The sequence below is a fragment of the Hordeum vulgare genome, chromosome 1H (assembly GCF_904849725.1).
Source record: "Hordeum vulgare subsp. vulgare chromosome 1H, MorexV3_pseudomolecules_assembly, whole genome shotgun sequence".
NCBI lineage: Eukaryota > Viridiplantae > Streptophyta > Magnoliopsida > Poales > Poaceae > Hordeum > Hordeum vulgare.
In genome coordinates, this window is record NC_058518.1 from 154,851,072 (window position 1) to 154,869,215 (window position 18,144).

General features: G+C 51.7%; 1 protein-coding gene across 1 annotated transcript; it reads left to right on the top strand.

Annotated features, from left to right (window-relative positions):
- Positions 1-1,391: 1,391 nt before the first annotated feature.
- LOC123427641 (N-alpha-acetyltransferase MAK3) lies at positions 1,392-17,933 on the top strand. Its single transcript, XM_045111733.1, has 4 exons — positions 1,392-1,671; positions 1,779-1,905; positions 17,035-17,090; positions 17,380-17,933. Exons 1-4 carry the CDS (start codon positions 1,468-1,470, stop codon positions 17,593-17,595), a joined length of 603 nt encoding a protein of 200 aa, XP_044967668.1. The 5' UTR covers positions 1,392-1,467; the 3' UTR covers positions 17,596-17,933.
- The last annotated feature ends 211 nt before the right edge of the window (positions 17,934-18,144 follow it).

Genomic DNA, 18,144 nt, shown 5'->3' on the forward strand with positions numbered 1-18,144 from the left:
AGAAAATTTCACGAATTGAAAATTTGTTCCAATCTTGTCCGCCAATTCAAAAATTATTCATGATTTCTAAATGTTCGGGAAGTTTAAAAATATTCTTCATTTTTGAAAAAACATTTTCTGTTTCAGAAGATGTACGTAAGTTCAGGAAATGTTCCTCGTTTAAAAATGTAGATAAGTTCAGAAAATGTTCCCGTTTCAAAAACTGTTCACAAATATAAAAAAATGTTCTTTCTTACCAAAAAAATCTTGTATATTTGTAAAATGATGCTGTATTTAAAAAATTGTTTGTGCTTCCAAATTTGTTCAAGTTTTTCAAAAATAGTTTTTGGTTTCAAAATTTGTTCGTTCTTTACAAAATTGTTCGCTCTTTCAAATTTGTTTGGGGGATTTTCAAAAGAATTCTCCTTTTCAAAATTTTCTTCTGAAGATTCAAGAAATGTTTGTGTATTTAGAAAATTGTTCGCGGTTCCAAATTTGTTCCATTTTGTTAAAATTGTTATCGGTTTAAAAATTGGTTCTCAAAATGCAAAAAATGCTCGTGATTTAAAAATTTGTTCGCACTTTCAAATTTGTTCGGGGTTTTTCAAAATTGTTCTCCTTTTCAAATTTTTGTTCTGAAGATTCAAAAAATGCTCGTGCTTTGAAAAATTCTTTGTACTTCCAAATTTGTTCACTTTTTAAGATTGTACTCAGTTTCAATATTTGTTCTCAAAATTCCGAAAATGTCCGTGCTTTACAAATTTGTCAGCACTTTCAAATATGTTCTCCTTTTCCAAATTTTGTTCTCAAGATTCAAAAAATGTTCGTGCTTTAAAAAATTGTTCATGCTTCCAAATTTGTTCATGTTTTTTTAGAATTGTTCTCGGTTTCAAAATTTGTTCGTGCTTAAAAATTTTGTTCGTGCTTTCAAATTTGTTCTGGGTTTTCAAAATTGTTCTGGGTTTTTCAAAATTGTTCTCCTTTTCAAAAATTTGTTTTGAAGATTTAAAGTTTTTTGTGCTTTTAAAAATTGTTCACGTTTCCGAATTTGTTCACGATTTTTCAAAATTATTATTCAAATTCGAAAAATGTTTTTCCTCAAATAAAGAAATAAAAGAAAAATGAACCAAAAAACGAAAATAAACAGAGAAGGAAAAAGTAAAAGAAAAAGAAACTGGGCCGGTCCAGTCGGAGCGCCGCCCTGTGCGACGCAGGGCTGCCTGCCGCAGTGAGCGACAGGTAGGAGGTCCCGACTAGGAGCTCCCCATTTTAATTTACCGGGTTTACTCTACGCAGAAACCTGGCCCAGATCCTTTCGGGCTAAAGTTTGGTTAGTTCACTACCACAAGCCCGTGCGTGCCTACGGCGGCCGCTGACTGACCCCCTCCTCTAGCTATCCGTCCCCCTGATTCCTCAAAAAAAAAAAAAAAAGAACAAAAAAAAAAACATCCGTCCCCAACGCCGATTTTCGCTCTTCTCCGGCGACGTATGTCTGCGGCTGTGATGCAGGCCACAGCGCCCGTAGAGCGCCGCGACTCCTCCAGCGGCGGAGCGGAGATTGCGTACGTTAGCTACGGCGGTGAGCAGCACCTCCCACTGGTGATGTCGCTGGTGGACGCGGAGCTCAGCGAACCCTACTCCATCTTCACCTACCGCTACTTCGTCTACCTCTGGCCACAGCTCACCTTGCTCGTATGCCTTTCCTTCCTCTTTGTACTCTTCTTCTCACGCTGCTGAAAGTATGTGGGTTTGGTATATTCTTGATGGTTTCTTGGTTTGTCGGGGGGATTCGTCGGAAGGCGTTTGATGCCAAGGATGGTAAGTGCGTGGGGACAGTGGTTTGCAAGATGGGGGAGCACAGAGGCGCCTTCAGGGGGTACATCGCCATGCTTGTCGTCCTCAAGCCCTACCGAGGACGAGGAATCGGTGAGTTCATTTAGATTTACTTATAAAAAATCCTTTAATTTAATGCTATAGTTCATCACTTTTTCCTAGGCGATGTGTGATCTTAGAATCTTGCTATGTACTCCCTCTGTACCTAAATAATTTTAGTTGGAAAGAACTAGTAGTTCTTTCCAACTAAAATTATTTAAGTACAGAGGGAGTATGTCTAAGGGTGGCAGTATTGATTTAGTGAGGTTTATGGAAATACAATCTTTCTTACTGAGTTTGCTAGTTGTTAGATATCTTACTTGTGTATATTTTTACTTCGAGGGTTTCATCTTGTGCAGTGTACATAACTGCTCTTATAAGGGTGTGGTTTTTAGTTTTTTATGTTTTCACAAGGTTGCAATATTGAATCCTATAGCAGGAACACACAACTAATGGTTATTGCTTCCCAAAAGAAACGTCAGGTTAACTGTTGTTATATAAGCATTTGATTCATTGCAAGGCGCTGTTTGGCTTGTTTCATTTAGTATTTTAGGGATAGGCATCGTGCTTGCTGTGAAAAATGTCCTAAGTTCTCTGGTTGTTTCATTTATTTTGTTTGAATTGGAGCAATCTTTATGCTTGCAGTTAGATTTTATCTGCTTCGTCCATCTGAAAAGGAAACATTTTTTCTTTGCATCCAATTATGTTCAAAAGAAGCACTGTAATTTCTGAATATGATGTGCTCTGCAACCCGAACCGATTTATGACTGACATGTTGCATGTTCCCAGCATGCATCTGCAATCCTTCTCCCTCTTTATTCTAAAAGTGACTCCTAATGCAGCATCCATTCTAAGACACATCACCCTAAAAAGACCAGTCTTTAGATTATATTGAGGATCAATCAAGTCTATTATATGTTGACAGTTAGGGCCTATGAACAGTCATGTCCTTCGGTTAAATGGCGCCCCCCTGGTGAAAGGACGTGTCTTTGTGGAAAGACACATCCCTTGGTGAAAAGATGTGCTGGTGAAATGATGTCTCTTCGCGGAAAGACATTACAAAAGAATAAAAGAAAACATAATAATTGTTAGATTAACACACATTAAAAGATTCAGTTTTTGACTTCCCAGAAGATGCGACCATTGAAACTGTCTTAACTGTGCCAAAAAACTAATGTACTACAATTTAACGCACTTTGAACAAAATTTGAACTTTGCAACTCTATGCTTAAAAAAATGCAATTTCTTATATAAATATTTCAACATAAAGTCACCAAACAATCTAATAATACCTGTAGCAATGTGCGGGTATTACACTAGTTAAATAAATAACTTCACTAACTTACAGACTCAGGATAAGGTGCCTTTTTTGGTCCCAGTTTGGGCAACAAGTATGGAGTGGCGGAGTTATCTTTTCTATGTAACAGCCAACCATTTTCAATGGATTACCATATGCTTTATTTCGCGCAACCAGTAGGAGCTCTACCTATTGATTATGTAGAAACTAGAATTTGCCGGTTATTAAGGGTTACTGGCAGAAAACATAGGGAATCCATATGCTGTCCTTGATGTTCTTATGTTTTTGTGAGATTATGTTCCTTTTCTTGTTGTGTTTGCATAAGTTTGTTTCATTAGTTATTATGACTAACATGAGTTATTTTTCTCCAAATCCACCTTTTTTTTCTTGATCCCTCTACATGTTACCTTGCGTTATAGAACTACATTTGGCTTAGTATTGTAATACAAGTATGTGAGTTTGCACAGTTTTCCTGCTCTTGTCCAAAGAATCCTTTTATCTGCTGTTAGTTTCAATATGAGAAAAACTCAAAAACATACGACCAACCAGGCACTAGCACCTGTTGGCATTGTCCAAAGAAGAATGACTGGGACACGAGTTTTAATATTAGGCAATATATATTAATTGCATTGCACATTAATTGTGTATGTGCATATTAGGCAATATATTAATTGTATTTTACACACTAATATTTGACAAGATCTTAATTACACATTGATATTAGGTAGGATATAATTAGTTGGTTAGTGCTAGCATGTGTTAGGAAAGCAACTTATCTTTATTGAAGGCCCAAGGGGCATATATATATTACACATGACTTAAGGTGCAAGGAAAGTAAACATAGACTAGTAAGGACTCCTAGACTAATACTAATAGACTAATAAGGACTCCTAGACTAATACTAATACTTCCTAACACCCCCCCTTCAAATGCAAAGCGTATGCAATAGCATTGCATTTGAAGAAGTGTAATACTAAAAAAACAATGATAATCCAAATCCGCGTCTTGAGAGTGTCGTCGTAGCATGAAGAGTCTTCAAAACTTGTCGAGTCGCCGAAGGAGAGAACGAAGAGATGGCACATCAGAGGTAGACACCGCATCACTTGAAGATACAAGATAAGTATCAAGAGAAGATGGGTTGTCAAAAGAAGATGGCACATCAAGAGAATAAAGCATTGTGCAGAAAATCATAGTCCACGACAACCGTCGGCGAAAGAAGCTCGGCGGATAAGGCACGATGGACGTAGATCGACAATGCAAAAGAAGTCCAGAAAATCCTATAGAAAACAACAAGGGCAAGTAGGCCACAAAAGTTGCATAGAAAGGATCAGGACCGGAGAAAGGCTGACGGACTAAGGTATGGTGGACTCGCATGGCATGAGAAAACACAAAATATCAACGGATTTGGTGGACGCAGCGGAAAAAATAATAATAGAAAACTAGAAAACAACTAGCGAGAAGAGCATGCAACACCAGACAAAGGTGCATGAGCATGCAACACCGGACAAAGGAGGTAGCTACGGGAAAGAGCTAACACATGAAGCAGCAAGCATGTAGGAAAGCAACACGTGGTAACAACAGGAGAGTAGAACGCTGGTTACCACGCAGCCATGCAAGCAATGTGGTGTCAGCGGAAGAAGGAAAAATATCCAGAACATCGTGCCCTCTTTTGTGAGAAGTCAACCATCTGGCTAAATCAGCAGAAGCCGGCCAAGTGCAGGACGCTTGAGGCCAGAGGGTGTTGCGCTGGTTGGTGCAGTGCGGATGAGTTCCTGCAGCGAGCCGGACAGAGCGCCAGTCATCAGGACCTGCGGGATCGAGACCTGCGGGAGCCTGCGGGACTCGGCGGCGGCTGGAAGCTTGAGCGGTAGGATGTCGACGGCCTCGGCGATGGCCCGCGGTCGCGGAGGGCCTCGACGGCGCCGTTCTGGAGGAAGATAGCGGCCCACTGCGGCAGGATGTTGACGGTGGATAGGCGAGATGAGGCAGCGGCAAGGTGGGGCGGGCTGGAGCTGTGTGGCCGCGACCTGGAGGTTGGCGCGCGCGGCTGCCACGCCCGCGACGTGAATCGGCGCCTCGATCAAGGGGCGCACCGCCGCGAGCCGCTCCATCCAGCTCCTCGTATTAGGAAAGCAATTACTGATCCGGCTGTAGCAGCAGATCCGGTTGCACGAGCAGGTGGTGGTGACGGGATCCAGGTGCTATCTCGATCTGGCCAGCACCGGTGATCTGGCAGATGAGGTAGCGAGATCCAGCAACCAGGATCGATTCGGCCAGGAGCGGGGCGGATCCGGGGGTGCCTCGATCTGGCAGATGGGGCAGCGGTAGCGAGATCCAGCGGGGACGAGGCAGGGGCTGGATCCGGCGGCTGCTGTAGGGAAGCGGCTGCTTCGATCGGGGGCCTCCTGCTGTGAACGCTGGGAGAAGACGAGATCGACCTAGAACAGATCGATCGAGAGGAGAAAAAAAATTGGATCATGAGGACGAGTTGCGGCGTCCGGAGACCTAAACCTAGGCTCTATTGAAGGCCCAAGGGGCATATATATATTACACATGACTTGAGGTGCAAGGAAAGTAAAGATAGACTAATAAGGACTCCTAGACTAATACTAATAGACTAATAAGGACTCCTAGACCAATACTAATACTTCCTAACAGCATGGATATTGGGTGTGCTATTAATTAAGGGAGGATTGTGTGAGGGAGGTGGACTGGGGCGCATGACGTGCGTGGGGCTATGGAAGAACATTGAATATGAGCCCTTGGATTGGATGGCGGACCACATAAGCAATATCAAATCTTAGATTTAATTAGATAGATAGATTAGATAGGGTGTGGGTTGTTTTGGGTATTGAAATGAAACGATTGATGTGGGATGTTGCGCCCGGTCATTGTACATCCCAGGATGTGGGTAGGACAACCCGTAGTCCTTGTGCCCCAGCGAGGGCCCAACATTTGGCCTCATCTCTGATCTTATCCACTAATGTGTCTACTGAGGGTCGCGCATTGTCGAAGGCGCATTCGTTCCGGTGTTTCCAAATCATCCAGGGGACGAGCATGGCGATTGATTGCAAGGCTTTGCGTTGCGTCGATGATGTCTGTTCCTTAGCCCTCTGCCACCAGTCAATGAGTGTAGGTTCGCTAGTGGGGGGGTGTTGGTATGCGTGTCCAGGCCAGGATGTCGTGCCAAGTTTGTCGGGCAAACGGGCATCCCAACAGTAGGTGCTGCATAGTCTCCGGGGCTTGGTCACACAATAGGCAACGGGGATGGTGTGGTAAGCCGCGTCGAGCAAGCCGCTCCGCGGTCCAACATCGATCCTTGCCTGCCAACCAGTTGAAGAACTTGACGCGAGGCGGCGCCCAACTCTTCCACGTGAATTTCCATGCGGGGCAACGCTTGGAGCCGAACATCGCGGCGTAGCATGATTGTGCCGAGTATGTGCCGCTTGCTGTCCATCTCAATATCATTCGGTCTGGCTTGTGCGTGAGGGTGATGTGTTGCACGGCCTGCCAAAGCTGCGGATATTGTCCAATCTCGTGCATCCCCATGACTCCTTGGATGTCACGCGTCCATGAGTTGCCGGAGCCCCCCCACCATTGTTCTCGTTTTGCGGTGCTGTTTGGGTATGCAATTGTATAACCCTGGTGCAAATTCATGCACAGACTGTCCATGTAACCAGCGGTCGTCCCAAAACAGGGCAGCCTGTCCATCTCCAATGACCATGGCAGTGGATGCGAAGAATAGCGCTCGCTCCTCACAGGAGAATTGTTGGTCGAGTCCTTGCCATGCGCGGTCTCCATCGGTGCAGGCGTACCACAACCATCGGGGTCGGAGTGCCAACCCGACACGCTCTAGGTCTCGGATCCCCAGACCATCATACTCAATCGGGCCACACACTTGGTGCCAGTTGACATGGCAGTGTACGCCATTGGCCGCGGCGCAGCCGGCCCACAGAAAGCCACTCTGAATCTTTTCCAGTTGCTTGAGAGTTTTCTTAGGGGGGGGGGGCAAATGCCAGCACCTGGTGAACCGGGATAGCGTTGAGTACCGATTTGACCAATGCGAGTCTTCCGACCTTGTTCATGAGCCATGCCTTCCATGTCGGCAGCCTCGCAGCCACCGAGTCGACGAGTGGCTGGAGCTGAGCGCCCGTGGGGCGTCTCAACGTCAATGGAATGCCCAGGTAGTTGATGGGGAGATCTGCCACCGTGCATCCCAATAGGGTGATCATCGTGGTCGCACTAGGGTCTCCATGCATGATGGTGGCCGAGCTCTTTGCATAGTTAACTCTTAGGCTGCTGGCGTTGCCAAATAGGGTGAGGATGCCCTTGATGGCCTCCATGTCGTCCAATGTGGCGTCGCAGAATAGCATGACGTCGTCGGCGTACAATGAGATAGCCGGGATGTTCCGTCGTGGGTGCAACTGTCGTAGGATGCCATAGTCGTGGGCGCGGAGGATGAGGCGGCCGAGGATGTCCACGACAAGCACGAAGAGTTGCGGTGACACGGGGTCCCCTTGGCGTAGCCCGCGTTGGTGCCATACAGGCGGCCCTGGCTCTCCATTGAGCATGATCCTGGTGCTCGAGTTGGTGAGTAAGATCGCGATCCACTCCCGAAATCGAGGCCCTAAACTGTATTGGTGGAGCACTTCAAACAGGAAGGGCCAGGATAGGGAGTCGAAAGCCCGCGTTAGGTCCAGTTTAAGCATGACTTGCGAGGCCGCAACCTGGTGCAGCTGCTTCATGGATTGCTGACGGGGACGAAGTTGTCATGGAGACTCCGCCCTGGGATGAATGCATTCTGGTTGCGACTTACCAATTCTCCAAGTCTTGGGGAGAGACGCAGCGAGATCACCTTCGCGAAAATCTTGGCCACAATGTGTATGAGGCAGATCGGACGATAGTCGCGAAGCTGGCAGGCGTCGACGCGCTTCGGGAGCAGGGTCAGGAGGGCCTGATTTAGTTTGCTGAAGCCGCTGGAAGGCATCCAGAAAATCCTGCCGTACTATGTCCCAGCATGCCCGCAAGAACTCAGCTGTAAACCAGTCGGGTCCGGGTGCTTTTCGGGTTGGGAGGCGTTTGACGGCATCCCAAATCTCCTCGTGGCTGAATGGTGTGTGGAGGCTAGTTAGGTCGCAAGGCACAATGAGCTGCGACAAGTCCATCGAGTGATCGCGGGGGGCGTGAGGGCTGAGCAGCTCGTCAAAGTGTGAGAAGGCTGCATGTGCCATCCCCTCCTGGTCTATGATCACGTCGCCATCCACGGTGAGGCTGAATATGTGGTTCTTTTGCCGGCGAAAAGAGCATTGCCGGTGGAAGAACGTTCTGTTGGCGTCACCGTCCTTAAGGGAAGAGATTCTTGCGCGTTGCCTCGCAATGGTCCGCTCCAGGGAAGCAAGCCCATGGTAGGTGATCTTAAGTTGCTTGCGCAGCCAACCTTCAGCAGGGGAGAGCACACGATCCTCCTGGGCCTTGTCAAAGCGTGAGATCAGCTCCCTGGAGATGGCCATCTTGTCTAGGATGTTCCCTTTGGATTTGGCGCTCCAGCTCGTCAGCTTGCTGGCCGTGGCTTGGAGCCGTAGCATTAGCCGCCGGAAGGGGTCCGTGTCATATACCGAGCCCCAAGCGGTGGCCACCGTGTCGTGGAACCCATCCAACCTGAGCCAATAATCCTCGAAGTGGAAGCGCCGGTGCGCCACGTGCGTGGGCGAGCAGTCAAGCAGGAGGGGGCAGTGATCCGACACGATGAATGCAAGGCAGCGCAGATGTCAGCTTCCATGTAGGCATATAATCATCAAACTCTAAGCCTAGCGTCTCGAGGACAACAGACGAGCAGATCAACGCCATTTTTGTTTCTTGTAGGCATACAATGGATGCAGAAGTGGTGTCCAACAGCGATCGTATGGCTGTGCGCCGAATGCGCGCGTTGAGACCACGCACATTCCAGACCGCAATTCTAAGATTGTGATCCATGAACATGAGATCGACAGAGGGTGCAGCGGGTGCGGCCTATGACGAGGCGGTCAAGGCCTGCAAGCCGGCCGGGATCTCACGCCCAACCAGGGCTGCAATGGCCGATAGCACCGGTAATGGAATTGGCGCTGTGAACAGCCCATCGTATGCCTTCATCTCGACGGAGGTGATCCGCTGGTTAGTCCCAACAATCCCTAGCGTGCGTAGGACCTGGATCTGCGCTCTTCTTTCCACGGTGGGCGGCGCATGCATCGGTGTTGTAGTCGTGGCGGAGCGGCCGCGTCGAGGGCGAAGCTGAGCGGGCGGCGCGGTCTTCTCCCTGGTGTTGGCAGGACTGTCATGATGTGTTTTGTGGCAGCCGCGAGGAACTCGCCCAGAGTCTGTCGTCGGTGCAGCGAAGCGTCCACGAGATCGACGCATCGTGATTGGCGGAGATGCGAACCGTCCCGCAGACGCTGGGAGTGCGCCATGCACGAGTCTCTCCGTTGTGGGCTCAGGAGAGCCCTCGAAGGGCCTTGGCGTGGTGGGCTGTTTGGCAGTTGCCTCGGGTGCGGTTGGTTGGGCCCGGGGCCTTTGAAGAATTGTCACGGGCGTGCATGGTTCCGGCTGTCTCGTGGGGTATTTTGCGCCACCGGCCGAAAGCGCTTTCTAGCCTACCGCAGCGCGCTCGGGCGACTGGTCAGCGGGCACGTCTGTCCCCGTCGTGGTCGCTGGCGTCAGCGAGGCGCCGCTTTGTCCCGACAAGGCTGCAGGCCGATCCGGTGGGGCTGGCTGTGAGTCTGGAACCTCGCTCAAAGCAGCTAGGTCCTGACCAAGCATCGGGCCGGATGACCTAGAGGTGGCCCCCGCGCAATCGTTTTGGGGTGTGCGACGTGCGGCTTGATTCAAATCCCGATCCGCGTCTAGAGGGTTCTCCGCGAATGGCAGGTCGTCACCTGTCGCCTGGCCAGCGCTCGAGACCGTCGCAGCAGTGATGGTGCAGCCAACTGGCGGTGTCGTCACGGCGCTGGTGTCCACTGTGTTTGCTCTAGCTTTGCACAGTTGATTCACCTGCAAAGCACCTTTTATGGCATGGCGACGAGGGTGACGGGGCCCATGCCGACCTGGCCATGGGGCCATACTGCGTTGATCATGAAGTACGGGCGGCTTCGCAGCCATGACGGCGGGGGCTGGCCAGGTGGGTGCGACGGCGACTCCATCGACGCGGTGGGCACGACCGCTTGAGCACCAAAGCGAGTCGTCCATGGCCATGCCATCCGCCCGGTCAGTCGGTGGCGCGTCAGTGCGCCGGCGTTTGCGTCCCCGGCGGCGTGCCCGCCAAGGGCCGGGGCCAGGCGCGCGTTCGCGGCCGTTTCCATCCCGGTTGTCGTCGCCATCATGCCCGGGGCCATGGCGGGCGCGGAGAGGCGTCGCTCCGGACGCCATAATGCGGGCCACGACAATGGCGATAGGGTATGTGAGATTCCGGATGGCGGGCGCGTCGGAGCTCAAGCGCGCCGGAACTTGCTCGACAATCTCCAAGATGGCGGTGCGGCGTATGCTGTTGGGGTCATGTGTGCGCCCAGCCAGCCGGAAGGTGGCCAAGTCGGCCTTGGAGCGCGTGTTGGGGTGGAGGCGCTCAATCCAACAGCTTTCTCCGAGGATGTGCTCTGCCGTGGAGAAATGCCAAGCCTGTGCGGGAATGCCGTGGAGCTCCAACTCGACGCAGTACTCGAACTCGTTGGAGCCTGCGTGGGCGAGCTTGCTCCAGCGCCGCAGGGAGAGTGAGAACCGCGGCGAGCTGATGAAGTGGTCTCCGTCCAGGTGGCGCTTGGCGGAGTGCGAGGAGAAGAGGATCAGAAAGTCCTCTGGGTGATGGGCGTGCACGGTGAAGTCGCCGTCCTCGAGCTCGAAGGTGGAGCGGAGCACATCGGAGACACCGACGGCGGACACGCGCGGTCGGTTGTCGGTGATGGTGGCCACCATGGCCCGGCCTAGGACCAGCGGGGGCCGAGGCGAGTGGATACGGGCAGCTGGGAGGGAGCCGCGGCCGGCGAGGTAGGATGGGCCAGCGACGCAGGGGCCGGCGGGGTAGGCTGGGCCAGCGGCGCGGGGCCGGCGGGGTGCAGGCGACCTCGCAGTACGAGCGCGCCGAGGACTCGCTCTCTGAGTCGTACCAGTGGTCACCAGAGGACACATGGTCGCCAGAGAGGGTCGCTCGGTGCTCGACGGGATCGGCCGCGAGCGGAGCTATAGCAGCGGTGTGGGGGAGGGGGTGGAGGGGCGCCGGCGAGTCGTCGTCGGCGGTGGGCTTAGCGGCTGGGGCTAGGGTTTAGGGTAGGAGCAGAGCCATCCCTAATGTGATTTTAGAAGAATTAGAACTCGCTGCTTTTATAAGCAGTAGAGATAGAGATGGGGAATCAATTCTAGCCGATGGGAGTCAAACTCTGGTGGTCTGACTGGTGCCAGGCACAGTTTTAATATGTTGCTTGTGTCGTACTCCCTCTGTTCCAAAATAAGGGTCGTTGCTTTAGTAAAATATTTGTACTAACTTAGTACTAAATTTGCGATACTTATTTTGGGACGGAGGGAGTAGTATTTATTAATCTTGGTCCATTATTTATGAGTAGGCTCTTCTAATGCATCTGTTTATTTGCTTATTTTTTTGGTAGAAAGAAATAGCTACTACGTGCACCGGGATGCTCTTTAATGAAACAACCATGTTAAGTATTTTATTGTGCTTGTTTAACTTTTGGTCTGCTTCATTTGCAGAAATAAAAGGCATATTTATTTGCTTAGTTCTAGGATGCTATGTTTATGCTAGCCTTGCTGGGTTTCTTTCTTGACAGTTGGCATGCCTTTTTGTGCTGCCTTCTCTTGATCTATATAATGTTCGTTGTTAAGTGCTATCGTGATGTCATTAATTGTAATCGCTATGTGCATTATTATTTTTGCAAGAACTTAGCAGAAGTTGTTGATTATCTGGTGTTACATACTGAACTTATTGGTAGAGGCTACGTCCAGCGGTTGCAGTAGACCCGCGGGTCGTAGTGTCTCCATCTTGTTCCGCTGGCACGTCACGCACGACCGCACCCAGTCACGGACCATCGCGCCATCACCGGGGATGTAAAAATCAGCACGGAGACGATGGAGAGTCTTCTGCACGCCCTCGTGCCCTGCAGAGTGCGCCAAGGTCAGGACCTGGTGGCGCAGGTCGCCATGGTCGGGCACGAAGATGCGGCGGCCATGTAGGAGCAGCCCTTCGTCCAAGCGCTAGGGCGCGTCCAGCTCGCCGGCGTCAAGGCGCTGGCGCAGGCCCTGGGCGTCCACGGCCGTCGAAGTTGCCCGACGAATGTCGTCGATGAAGGCGAAAGATGGCCCGGAGCGAATGCACATGATAGTGCCAGCCATGGCGACGTCGTCCGCGACATCCTCAGTGTCGCGGCGGGACAAGGCGTCGGCGACCGTGTTGAGACGGCCGGGGCGGTACTCAACGGTGAAGTCGAAGCCAAAGAGCTTGCTGATCCACTGGTGTTGCAGAACTATGGAGAGGCGCTGGTCCAGCAAGAACTTGAGGCTGTAGTGGTCCGTGCGCACAAGGAATGACCGGCCCCAAAGATAAGGCCGCCAGTGGTGCACCGCCTGAACCAGCCCAATAAGCTCGCGCTCGTAGGCCGCGAGCTTGTGATGGCGAGCGGCGAAGGGGCGGCTGAAGAAGGCGAGCGGTCCCTCGCCCTGGTGGAGGACGGCGCCAAAGCCGATGCCAGAGGCGTCGCAGTCCACCATGAACGGCATATCAAAGTCCGACATCTGGAGGACGGGTCCCGTCGTGAGCGCCCACTGGAGAGCCTCGAATGCCGTAGTCGCCTCCTCGTCCCAGGGGAAGGCGTCATGTCGAAGGAGACACGTCAGTGGCGCGGCGATGAGGCCGAAGTCCTGGATGTACTTCCGGTAGTAGCCGGCGAGGCCCAAGAAGCCGCGGAGCGCCCGCGGTGACCGTGGGATCGGCCACGCGGCGACGGCGGCGACCTTGTCCGCGTCCATCGCTACCCCGTCCGCCGAGATGACGTGCCCCAGGTACGCGACGGAGGTCGTGTCGAACGAGCACTTCGAGCGCTTGAGGTGAAGACGATGCGCTCGAAGCTCGTTGAAGATGATGGCCACGTGTTGTAGGTGCTCCGCCCAAGATGCACTGTAGATGAGAATGTCATCAAAGAAAACAGGCACAAAGCGGCGCAAGTATGGGCTGAGCACGTCGTTCATCAGGGCCTGGAAGGTCGTCGACGCGTTGGAGAGGCCGAACGGCATCACCAGGAACTTGAAGTGGCCATGGTGAGTGCGGAACGCCGTCTTCTCGATGTCGTCAGGGTGCATGCGCACCTGATGATAGCCTGAGCGAAGGTCGAGCTTGGTGAAGAAGCGCGCAACGTGTAGCTCGTCCAAGAGCTCATCCACGACGGGGATGGGGAACTTGTCCTTGGATGTCAGGGCGTTGAGGGCGCGGTAGTCGATGCAGAAGCGCCATGTACCATCGGGCTTGCGCATAAGGAGCACCGGGGCGGAGAACGGCGATGTCGAAATCCGGATGATGACTTGCGCGAGCATGACCGCCACCTGACGCTCGAGCTCGTCTTTCTGCAGTTGAGGGTACCGGTACGGACGCACGGCTACAGGTGCCGTGTCCGGCAGCAGGTGGATGAGGTGGTCACAGGGCCGCGCGGGAGGGAGGTCCTGTGGCTCGTCGAAGATGTCGATGAGGGACAGCACATCGAGGTCCCAAAGGATGGGGCCGAGAGTGGACAGGAAGTCGATGCTGAGGATGAAGTCGTAGCAGCCCAGGTCGATGCCGACGCAGTCGATGGAGAACGGCTCGTCGCCGATGAGGACGGGAACCTGCCGCGCCACCCCCTGGCAAGCAAGGCGGTCCCCGTTGGCGACGGTGACGCTGAACTTCTCCGAGCCCGCCGGTTGGAGTGCGAGGCGGCGCATGGCGTCCCCGGACAGGAAGTTGTGCGTCGAACCCGTGTCCACGAGCGCGGTGAGACGCTCCCCGTTGATCGTCACCGGAAGCAGCATCGTCTTTGCCGTCTTGATGCCAGCCATGGCATGATGGGAGACGACGAAGGCGGTCGCGTCGACCGGCCCGTAGGTCGTGACGCCGGCCTCTGAGAGTGTGGTGGCGTCGAGCTCCGCGGTGAGGGCCTCCACCTCCGCGTCGTCGACGGTCTCCAAGTAAAACAGGCGGGCGCACGTATGACCCGGCGCATACGGCTCGTCGCAGTTGAAGCACAGGCCCTTGCGGCGCCGCTCGAGCTGCTCGGCCGACGTCAAGCGCTGGAAGGTGCGTGTCGGCGCGGGGGCAGCCGTAGTAGCGGCCGGCAGGGCGGGGCGTGTCGGGGTGGCGGCCGCCGGGGCGGGGCGGGTCGGGGGACGCGTGCCGCGGCCCGGGAACGCCTGCTGCAGGGCGTTGGCGCGCTGCTCGTACGCGCGTGCGTAATACATGGCCGTCTGCAGGTCCTGGGGGTCGCGCATCTCGACGTCGATGCGGATGTGGTCGGGAAGGCCGCCGACGAAGAGCTCGGCGCATTGGCGAGCTGTGACGTCAGGCGCATGGCAGGCCAACGTCTGGAAGCGGTCGGCGAAGTCCTGCACCGAGGTGGTGAAGGGAAGGCGACCAAGCTCGGCCAAGCGGCTCCCACGTATGGGGGGGCCGAACCGGAGGAGACACAGGTTGCGAAAGCGCTCCCACGGAGGCATCCCGCCCTCGTCCTGCTCGAGGGCGTAGTACCAAGTCTGGGCGGCGCCACGGAGGTGGTAGGAGGCGATCCACGTGCGGTCGGACGCCATGGTCCGCTGCCCCCTGAAAAACTGGTCGCACTGATTGAGCCAGTTCAAGGGGTCGACGGTGCCGTCGTAGGTGGCGAACTCCAGCTTGGTGAAGCGGGGTGGCTGCTGCACATGTGGCGAGGCCGCGTAGGTGCCCTCGTGACGACCCAGCGCGGCGGAAGGAGAGTGCTGCGGCACCACGGAGCTCCCGGCGTACGGATCAGTGTACCCGCCGAACCCCCTGAAGGTGGGGGCGGGTGGCTGCAACACCGTCGGCTGTAGTGGCGCCGTCGTGTAGGTCGGCGTGTCAATCCACGTCGGTAGCGGGGACGGCGACGGCGGCACCGGACCTGGGTGATCGGCAGGCCCTGGGGCGCGACAGTGGCCGGGGGCGGTGGCGCGAAGGGTGCCGCCGGCGGAGGCGGTGGTGGCGGGGTTGCATACGGAGCCTGGAGGAAAGTCCGGAGGTTCGAGACCGCCAGGTTGAGGTCGCGGATCGACGAGGACATCTCCGCCGGGGAGAGGACGGGGGCGGGTTCGGCCGCCAGGGCCGCGGGACCGGAGGCGGCCGGACCTGAGGTGGCCGGCGGCGGCGAGTGGTGCGGCGGCGGCGGCTGCTGCGAGGTGGCGGGGAAGGCGGTGGTGGCGGCGCCGGTGGTGGTGGGAAGGTCCGACAAACTCATCGAACCCAAGCTACCTGATACCAAATTGGTAGAGGCTAGGGTTCTACCAGGTCTTGGACGTAGGTTGCAGGGGTGCGGGCTGCGAGGTTGGGAACGCCGGCTCCGGCGGTTGGGCGCCGTTGCGACGTGAGAGAGAGAGAGAGGCGGCTAGGGTTTGGGGCTCTCGTCTCCTGAGGGAGACGACAACAGAATATACTGTTTATTGTCTGCTTAATATCGAAGGGGTACATGTGTTTATATAGGAGGACAGCCTCCACTAAACCCTAGATAACTTGGACTCTAACTTGGACTCTAATATAACTTGGACTCTAAGATAGGTAAGATAACTTGGGCTAAGCCCGTAATTAACCCTGCCCATTGGGCCTCCTCCGTTGGTACGTTGTACCGGTCATAACACTTATATTCTGCACCATTTTTCATACGTTGAGTTTGTTTTGGAATAAATGGATTTCAAATGGTAGCTCGATCTCTGGCAAATCAGATATCAGAGCATTGCTGCTAATTGTAGTGAAGATGCTCAGTTGTCGAGTACTTCAAATATTCTAGGGCTCCTTTGATTCGAAGGAATTCTAGAGGATTGAAATCCTTAGGATTTTTTCCTACATTGGTCCTTTGAATCATAGGATTGGATCCCATAGGATTTTTTCCTATGGAATCTTTTGTACTACATTTCATAGGAAATCTAACATCCACTCCAACCTCTTTTTACAATTCCTTTGTTTTTCCTATGGCGTCAAACACTCCTTGCTAATCCTATAGAGTTCAAATGGACATGCCACTCCAACCCTCTACTTTTCCTATTCCTGCGTTTTCAAAATCCCACGGATCAAAGAGGCCCTAGTGTAGTAATGCTACCTATATATAGGACTAATCTTTGCGAAAATCCATTTTTGAGCCCAAGCTCATCTGCACCTGTGCTGAATAAAAAAATTCAAAATAAATACTAAATTTAAAAAAAATCCAATTTTTTTGGGTGATAGATAATTTGATGCGTGAGGTCCGCTCCAATTTTTGAATCATTTGGACATCTGATCAGCTCTCGGTAAAAAGATAAATTCGGGTCTGTAAAAAACTTTACTGTTCATGCACTGTTTTGATCCGATTTATCTTTTTTCTGAGAGCTGCCTAGATGTCCAAATGATTAAAAAATTGGAGCGGATATCACACATCAAATTATCTATCACAGGATTTTTTTAGATTTTTAGATTTTTTTTAGTATTTGTTTTGATTTTTCTTCTGACAGGGTGCAGATGAGCTTGGGCACCGAAACGCTGCACTCTAATCTTTGTCAACTCTTTGCAATTTCAGCCTTCCAGTTTATCTCCTTGCATAGGAATCATCATACTTTTTACCTTACAGTTTAATGTTTCACGTTGTATATTACGCTGATCTTAGGCAGCTAACCTATATTTCCTCATGCTACAGCAACTGAGCTGGTTACTAGAGCCATTCGGGTAATGATGGATTCTGGCTGTGAGGAGGTAATTATACTACATTTCTGTTGGTCTGTCTTTTTCGACATTTCATTCTTTTTTGATATTTTGTCATCTGAGAAACATATCAGCTATTACATATCCTACTTGTGTGTTCGTTGTCTATTTGTTTTGGTTATGGATGTGGTTCCTAGCCTCTTTGAAAAGAAAAAAAGGGAAAGAGCATTAACATCTGACTCACGTAGTGCCTTTATTATCCTGCAGTTACCGGAATAACCTATTTGGCTTAGCAATGTAAGCGATTAGAGTATTTGACATCTGACTCGTGTGAATCCAGGTGACGCTTGAAGCAGAAGTTACAAACAAGGGTGCCCTCGCTCTGTATGGCCGCCTAGGTTTTATCCGGGCAAAGAGGCTCTACAGATATTATTTAAATGGCGTGGATGCTTTTCGCCTCAAATTATTGTTTCCACGCCCCGATCTTGGTCTAGATCCAATGATGATGCTAGGTGACGAGAGGGATGATCAACAAATGGATTCACCTTACTTGTGATAATACCCTGATCAAAAGCGGAAGATGGAAGTGAAGCTGTTTTTTTGTTGTTGTGTTCTTTTGTCCTGTTTGATACTTTCATACGTCTTCATGACATGTAGTAGTGATTTTCTTTTTCGAGAAACAAGTGGAGGATTTCAGCAATGATGCTCCTGGTAATTTTGAAACCCCCAAAAGTGAATTAGAAGTTCCAAAAATATCTGAATTATTTTTCAGGTGTAAACATGAGAGTACCCTCTCTAAGTCACGTGGAACAATATTGTCATGTCATGGTCTCATGGACCTTTTGTTTAACACATTACACGATATAAGTGTCATGGAACAATATTGTCTTGTAATGGACTTTTTTTTAACACATTACAAACATAGATGAGATATACACATGCATGCATGCTCCTTTGAGATACTGAACGGTATAACATATTAGGATTGGCAAAGTCATCATAACATCTTGAGATTAACAAAGTCATCATAGATGTCTTCATAGTTGTTGGGAGTGTCTCCTCCCACTACATTGCCAACGCCATGAAATAATATGCGGGCATGCTC